This window comes from Saprolegnia parasitica (genome assembly GCF_000151545.1).
Source record: "Saprolegnia parasitica CBS 223.65 unplaced genomic scaffold supercont2.11, whole genome shotgun sequence".
Classification (NCBI taxonomy): Eukaryota; Oomycota; class Saprolegniomycetes; order Saprolegniales; family Saprolegniaceae; genus Saprolegnia; species Saprolegnia parasitica.
The window spans coordinates 739,310-746,731 of record NW_012156405.1 but is presented as its reverse complement, the minus strand read 5'-3'; the positions used below and the strand labels follow the sequence as shown (position 1 = coordinate 746,731).

The 7,422-nt window shown below is 58.5% G+C and overlaps 2 protein-coding genes across 2 annotated transcripts in view; both read right to left on the bottom strand.

Moving 5' to 3' along the window:
- Nucleotides 1–3,120, bottom strand: part of SPRG_19631 (hypothetical protein) — a gene marked incomplete at both ends in the record, with an annotated part of 4,973 nt that extends 1,853 nt beyond the window's left edge. Inside the window, 21 exons of the mRNA XM_012342964.1 lie at nucleotides 112–210; nucleotides 400–498; nucleotides 540–638; nucleotides 690–788; nucleotides 832–930; nucleotides 972–1,073; nucleotides 1,119–1,217; nucleotides 1,258–1,356; nucleotides 1,402–1,500; nucleotides 1,543–1,641; nucleotides 1,683–1,781; nucleotides 1,833–1,931; nucleotides 1,972–2,070; nucleotides 2,119–2,211; nucleotides 2,257–2,355; nucleotides 2,400–2,498; nucleotides 2,544–2,642; nucleotides 2,666–2,782; nucleotides 2,832–2,927; nucleotides 2,972–3,067; nucleotides 3,109–3,120. Of these exons, the coding sequence (XP_012198354.1) occupies nucleotides 112–210; nucleotides 400–498; nucleotides 540–638; nucleotides 690–788; nucleotides 832–930; nucleotides 972–1,073; nucleotides 1,119–1,217; nucleotides 1,258–1,356; nucleotides 1,402–1,500; nucleotides 1,543–1,641; nucleotides 1,683–1,781; nucleotides 1,833–1,931; nucleotides 1,972–2,070; nucleotides 2,119–2,211; nucleotides 2,257–2,355; nucleotides 2,400–2,498; nucleotides 2,544–2,642; nucleotides 2,666–2,782; nucleotides 2,832–2,927; nucleotides 2,972–3,067; nucleotides 3,109–3,120 (2,001 nt within the window). The remainder of the gene's footprint in view (nucleotides 1–111; nucleotides 211–399; nucleotides 499–539; nucleotides 639–689; nucleotides 789–831; nucleotides 931–971; nucleotides 1,074–1,118; nucleotides 1,218–1,257; nucleotides 1,357–1,401; nucleotides 1,501–1,542; nucleotides 1,642–1,682; nucleotides 1,782–1,832; nucleotides 1,932–1,971; nucleotides 2,071–2,118; nucleotides 2,212–2,256; nucleotides 2,356–2,399; nucleotides 2,499–2,543; nucleotides 2,643–2,665; nucleotides 2,783–2,831; nucleotides 2,928–2,971; nucleotides 3,068–3,108) is intronic.
- Nucleotides 3,121–3,310: 190 nt separating this feature from the next.
- On the bottom strand, nucleotides 3,311–5,887 carry SPRG_04314 (hypothetical protein; the record flags this gene model as incomplete). Its single annotated transcript, XM_012342905.1, has 1 exon — nucleotides 3,311–5,887. One exon carries the CDS (start codon nucleotides 5,885–5,887, stop codon nucleotides 3,311–3,313), a length of 2,577 nt encoding a protein of 858 aa, XP_012198295.1.
- Nucleotides 5,888–7,422: the final 1,535 nt, after the last annotated feature.

Sequence of the window (7,422 nt, the reverse complement as noted above, 5' to 3'; positions counted from 1 at the left end):
CAGGCGGCGAGCAAGGCTTGGACAATGTTGGCGTGGCCTTGGTTGGCCGCCACGTACAGCGGCGTCGCGCCCACCTGCAGGCGTAAGAGGCGAACGTAAGCGAGTGTGCACCTTGTGCGGCTTGTTGATGTCCGCCTTGGCAAGCACGATGGCGTCGACAACATCGCCAAAGCCATTGAAGGACGCCATCCAAAGCGGGGACCGGCCGTCCTACAGCCAACGGGCCTGAGAAACAAAATGTGTTAGGGCGCGCTTGTCTCAGTGGCTCTTGTTGGGATCGGCGCCAGCGTCCAAAAGCAGCTGCGCCAAGGCTTTCTGGCCCGTGAAGGCCGCCATCCACAACGGGGTGCGCCCGTCCTAGGCCAATTGTAGTGCTTGTTTACGATCGATGCGCCGCACCTTGTGGCTTTTGTCGACGTCGGCGGCGGCCTGCACAAGGTGGCGGACCACGTCTTCGTGACCGTTGCAAACAGCCATCCACAGAGGTGTGCGTCCATCCTACGACTTCACATGAAATATTGGACGATCAAGTTGGGTACTTTATGGCTCGTGTTGGCGTTGGCCTTGGCGCTGAGAAGGGCCTCGACGACGGCGGTGTGGCCGTTCTGTGCTGCCACGTACGTTGGTGTCGTGCCGTCCTACGCCGTATCTCGCCTTGACAAACAACGACGATACGCGCTAGCACCAACATGCTTGGCCAGATCCACATCGGCCTGCGCTGCGACCAAGAGCGCCACCGCCGAGACAAGCCCGTTGAAAGCCGCCGTCGACAGCGGCGTGCAGCCATCCTAGATGGATCTACATACGCGCTGAAAGGGAACCGACGCGTACCGAAGCGGCTTGGTTGACGGCGGCGCCGCCTTGCAGCAGCACCGAGATGACAGCATCGTGACCCTTGTGCGCTGCCACATAGAGCGGCGTCGCACCAACCTAGAAGCGCCTCAGGGCGCGAACGAGAGAGATTCTTTTACCGAGGTGTCGGCGAGGTTGATTTGGGCGCCAGACTTTATGAGAAGCGACACGACCGGTGCAAACCCCTTGAAGGCGGCGATCCAAAGCGGCGATCGCCCGTCCTACGCCGCTCGATGGTATCGCGTATATAGAGCGTGCGATCGTACGGCGTTGCAAAGGTCGAGGTTCGCATTTGCTTGGATGAGCACAGCGACAACTGAGACGTGCCCTTTGGAGGCGGCAACCCACAACGGCGACACCCCTTGCTACAGTTCTCATAAGCGCGATAATCCTGTGGCGACCAACTTTGAACGTCTTGTTGACGTCTGTCCTGGCCTGCACGAGGAGCTTGGCGAGCGCCGCGTTGCCATTCTGCGCAGCCACGTACAGCGCGGTCGCGCCCGTCTACGTGAAATTTATGTTGTCGATCTTGGTCGCATGCAACACTACATGAGTGGCTTGGTCGACAATAGCTTTTGCGTTGAGGAGAAGGGCCACAACTGGATTGTGGCCGTGCTGTGCTGCAATGTACAGCGGTGTTGCACCCAGCTAGCACATACGTAGGCATGGCGCAGCCAATCCCGCGACTACCTCGGCGCCTTTGTTGACATCCGCGTTCGCAGCAATAAGCTGGGCAACGACGTTGGCGTGCCCGTTTTGGGCTGCCACGTAGAGCGGTGTCGCGCCCGACTAGCTTGCTATAAATGCTTTGAAATCATCAAGGCACGTACGCGCTGACTCTGGTTGATGTGGGATCGGGCCTCGATGAACACCTTGACGACGTGTTCGTGCCCATTCTGCGCCGCAATGTACAGCGGCGTGGCGCCAAACTGTCGACAATATTCCCGTTGAAAGAGCAAATCTATAGTATACAAACGTACATTGGTGGCGCGGTCAATGTCAGCCCCCGCGTCCAAAAGAACCCGAACGGCGTTGGCGTGCCCATTGAGTGCTGCCACACACAATGGTGTCCATCCGTCCTATATCGGATGCTTCCAACTCTTCCTCCCGAGAAAATACCTTGTCGCACTTGTTCAAATCGGCCTTGGCGAGGATGAGGCTCTGCAGCACATTCGTGTGACCGCTAAACGCAGCGGCCCAGACAGGCGTCCAGTCGTCCTACGACCCGCCCCATAGAGACGCCAATGAACGCTCTCGGTGTCGTACCACAGGTCCCTCGTCCGAGCCCGCCTCCATGAGCAAGGCCACAATGTTGCTGTGGCCGTTGAAGGCCGCTGCAATCAGGGGCGTGGTCCCCGCCTACAATTGCCCTGTCGTTTCCGAGACCCATGGCAACCAAATGACTTGTTTCTTCTTGGTGAGGTCGGCCCCTGCTTGCACGAGCATGGCAACCACCGTCGCGTGGCCCTTGGCCGCTGCCACATACAGCGGTGTTGCGTTTTCCTAGACACGTGCCCTCGGATGCGGAGCCAAGGGTGCGAGCGTACGTTGTTGCCGAGGTTGACATCGGCCCCCGCTTGCAGCAATTGCTTCAAGATGCCTCCGCGACCATTCTGGGCCGCCACGTACAGCGGCGTCGACCCCGACTGGAGAAACGATGAGTGGATTCGAAGAAGCCACACTCGACGTACGAGCTTTCGGGCGTTGGCGTTGGCGTCCGACTGCAAAAGGAGCTCGACAATTGCGTCAAAACCGTTTTGAGCAGCGACATACAGAGGCGTGGCACCATCCTAAAACACTGTGACGCAAATACAGAGTTCTTAAATCGCGCCTTCTTGCTCTGATCGACCGCGGCATTGGCCTGGATGAGCAACGCGACAACGCTGACATGGCCATTCTGGCTCGCCATGTACAATGGCGTGGCCCCATCCTACACATTCGCACACGTCGGATCGAGTTGGTCTTGTCGCCGTTTCTACGCTCGTGGGCTTGTTGACGTCGGACATCGACCGCAAGAGGAAGTGCACGACGAGGCTGTGGCCATTTTGAGCTGCGCGCAGCAGTGGTGTCCAGCCCTACGCGCTCGAATTGCATTCGTGCTCTGAGGGTGTGACCCGACCTCGGTCTCGGCGTTGGCGTTGGCCCCGCGCTTGAGGGCGACCGAGACGGCGCTGTGGTCGCCAGACCGCGCTGCGTGATACAGCTGCTCGTGGAGCTACGGAGCGTGAGCCACAACTCGGAGACCATCGAGCGTACCGTTGCTACCATGCCCTCCGCGACAAATGAAGGCTGAGGTAACCGTCCTCGGTCGAAAGGGCGCAGGTACTACATAAGCGAATTCCACATGTTTTATCATGTCCTTTTGTCCATCGGACACGTCGCGTTATCAAAAAGGGTCTTCTATTGACTAATCTACATTTACACCAGTGCGTGCAACGAATTGGAGCTACGGCCAAGCTTAGACGGCCAATGCAGCCTGCACGACCTGGTCCAGCACGTGGAGATGCTTGCGCGCAGTGTACGTCGTGAGGTGGCCGCCAGAACACATCGTGGGCTCGCCATACGCGTCCGCCATCATGATCTTGTCGCCGTCCGAGTAGTCGTCCGCATAGTCGAGCACCGTAGCGTTGGCCGCTGTGAAGGCCGGGTGCAAGCGGTCAAAGAGCCACGCCATCTCCCTTCGAAAGGCCGCGCGGCTCACGGGCGCGGGAAGCTTGACCGTGTCGCCTTGAATCCACGACTTTGGGTTCATGCGCGCGTACTCGGGACTCTGGTCGACGACAAAGACCTTGACGCCGAGATCGGCGACGGCCCGCAGCTGGCTCTGGAACTCTGCTAGAATCGCGTCCACGTCGGCCAAGCTCTGTTCTTTACATGCGGCGCCTTCGTACAAGCAGCAGGTCGGTGGGTGGCTTGCCGGCTCGTCTTTCGGAGCGCCAGGGTTGAGGTACTGCACCCAGTGCACGACAAAGAGCACAACAGTCGGCTTGAGCGTCTTGAGCATCTCAATGTTCTGGGCGAACTCGGGGCGGCACGGCAGCATCGCGCGGCCCCAGCGGGTCTTGAAGACGATCGTCGGGAACGACGTCTTGGCCACAATACTCTCGTCGAAGAGCTGCGCAAAGCGAGGCTTGGACATGTCTCCATGAGAGTCACCGAGGACGACCACGACTCCGTTGGCTTCATGACCGGGGTTGATAACCTGGCATCGCTCTGGGTACCCTGCATACGTCGGGTCCTTGAACGGAAATGGCTCGCGCAGTTTGGCGGTTGTGATGTACGGCGTGTCCGTCGGGCAGTAGCCAGGAATCTGCTTGTCCCATTCACCGTCGGTAATAGCGTGACGGGCCATCTTGACCGTCGTCTTGGCTACGTGCTTGGGGACTGCAGACGTTGGCGCCGTTGTCGCCTTACTCTCAGGAGCTGCCGTCGTCACCTTGACCTCGGTAACGGCCGCCGTCGGCGCAATCGTGCTGCGGGCAAGATCCGTGGATGAATTCGATGTTGCGATCGCCGACGATGCGTTCATTTGCGCGACTGCCGCCGCCAAAGTCGCCATCGGCACCACGCCTGCCGGCGCTGCTGTTGTCGCGACCACCGCGCTCGCATCCACCTGCGGAACAAAGACCGTGTCCAGCGCCACCTCGTCCGAGGCTACAACGTCTATACTGGACGCCAAGTCGAGCTCGATGGCCGAGTAGTGCGACGGCGACGCATACGCGAGCGCTGCGAGGACCCCAAGCGCCAGAACGCAGAGCACGAGGAGCGGCGTCACGAGCTTGGACGTGCGGCGCCGGAGCCGCTTCTCGACATCTTCGTACGTGAGCACGCTCAGCAGCAGCGAGATGCCGAGCATGACCCACGGCGCCATGTACGTCGGGCGGCTGCTCGCGTCCGGGTACCGCTCGATGGCAAAGACGAGCAGCGGCCAGTGCCAGAGGTACAGGCAGTAGCTGATCTTGCCAATGTACACGAGCAGCGGGTGGCTCAAGACATGCTTGTTGAAGGTGGCGTCGGGACCGGCGGCGATAAGCAGCGTGGCGCCGAGCGTCGGGAGAAGAGCCCAGAACCCCGGGAAGAGCCGGTCTTCGTTCACGCTGGCAAAGCCGAGGAGGATGAGTCCGAGCCCGGCAACCGACACGACTTGGTCGCGGCCTGACGGCGCCGCGGCGACGTACATGGCTGCGACGCGCTGCACCGCATGCTCGAGGACCGAGGTTTCTTGTTCGGTCTCAGGTTCGGTCTCTGTCTCGGGCTCGAGTTCAACGGTCGTTGCGCAGTGGAGGTAGGCGAGGAGACCACCGAGCGCCATCTGCCAGAACCGGCTCAGTGGCATGTAAAACGACCACTTGTTGCTGCCTTGGACGCCGAGAAGACTCACATTGATGCCAAAGCTGACGACGACGACGGCTAGCTGCAGTGCGATCGCCTTGCGGTAGCGGAGACGCATGACGATGGACGCGAGCAGCGGCCAAAAGATGTAGAATTGCTCCTCGACGCCGAGCGACCAGAGGTGCAAGAGCGGGTTGGTCTTGACGTCAATGTCAAAGTACGAGTGCGTGAGCGAGAGCACTTGGAGGTTGGCGCTAAAGAGTGCACCCGCCAGCATCGTCGCTGCCATTGCCTTGAGCTTGGGCGCCATGAGGTAGAGGTACCCGAGCCAGAACGTCGCGCTCAAGACGAGAATCAGCGTCGGGAAGATGCGCCGGACGCGCCGGACGTAAAAGCCTGCGTACGTAAAGGTGTCGTTGCGGCACTGCTTGAAGAGGATGCCGGAGATGAGAAAGCCAGAGATGACAAAGAAGACGTCGACGCCAATAAAGCCGCCGGGAAAAGCCGCAGGGTACGCGTGGAAGAGCACGACGGGGACGACCGCGAGCGTCCGGAGACCGTCAATGTCGGGCCGGTAGCTGTGCGACGGCGCCTTGGCGACGACCAACGGCTTGGCGAGGAGGAGGTCGTTGTCGCCGATCGGAGTCGCCGGCTCTTGTGGCAGCTCGGACGCGGTGACCGGAAGAGGCTCGTGTGAGTGCATTGCGCAAAATGGAAATGACGAAGTCCGCGTCGGGCTTCTGGGTATCAGTGCCAGGTAGCGCCGGGTTGTGGTGGTTGCTTTTGGGCGATTCCAGTCGTATGGGGCTATCACATGGCGGCTGGTATATGCAAGCTGATAGCACGCGAAGCCCAAAACTCGTAAGTGAGACCACGAACTCCTTCATGATATATATGATCGTGGCGTTCTCCATCGAATGAAAGCAGCTCAACGTCAGTGTCTGTGTCTGTCATCCTGAACACGGCGGAAACGGACCCTTGAATTCGCACCAATGTCGCTTCGGTTCATGCTTCGGTGTCGAGCGATACCTTCTCGCTTGTGCAATGCGTAACATCGTAGCGATCATTCCTGTGATAGCTATCAGTCGTGGCCCAAAATTGAGCTTGGACACGTTGAGACGGGAGTCCGCTAGGAGACGTTTTAAACTGAACTGCTTTGGAGTATGAACAGGGATGACATGTGTAGTAACAGAGCGCAGAGCGCATGGCGATCATCATGTGGAAGAGTCAAATCGCTGGTGTGCTGTAGGTGCAGCTCGGTCCAGAACGCGGCGCAAAGGTAGCGCTTTGGAGCGAGAGACTCGGCCGATGGATGAGCCTCATCGTATCTTGGCGATTGAAACAAACGCCGAGCATGTGCCGTGCCGGAAGTGCCGCTGAGATGAACTCCTGCAGCACGCAAAGTAATACAACATGCGGCGGTAACAACAGGCTGGGTTAGGTCAGCGACATACCTCCATATCGTGATAATCGCTGTGTGCGCTAATACCGGTTTTCGCCGGCATGCATACCAAAACATCCCACCAGGCGCATGACATCCCTTGTCATATCACTTGTCAGAGCTAAAACCCCTCGAGCTCATCATTTCCAAGCCCCAAGCGCGGCAAGGCTAGGAACCAAGCAGAAAGTGTAACTTCTATGATTCAACCTCGTGTGCCCGTCACAAGGGGCGACTGCCCCTTAAATGGTGGGACTATAACACACGTGTGCCTGTTAAATCGAAGAAAGAGAAGAGAAGAAGGAGGAAGTTCGATATGACGTGGCGATCTTGTGCAAGCGGTACTATGCAAGCGGTGCTGTGCGCGCGGCAATTGTGCAACTTGGCATTCAGCTCTTGTTTTCATGCTGGTTTTTGTATACCTCTGTGGTACCTTAAAAACGTGCCTATAAGCTCGAATTTCTACCAATGAACGAGCGCAAAACCCTTGTAGCCAATGCGGGTGTTGCACTGCACGAACGCAACACCCGCACTGGTCAGTTTGGCCCGCTCACGCTGTTTTTTTGGCCAATTAGAATCGTTAGCGCCGAGTCCAGAGAGCTGGGCATTGAACTCGAGCGTACTCGCGGAGAACATCAACCCAGCAACGTGTGCTTGCGCAATGATGCTGCTAACCTTTTCTCAATAGTAATGCCTTGTGTACGACCCGATATGGCGGCTCGTAGAGTCTCTAGATACCACAGCCCCACTGTAGCTTATAGATCGTGACGACTTCTCGAGCATCATGTACTGCTTCTTGT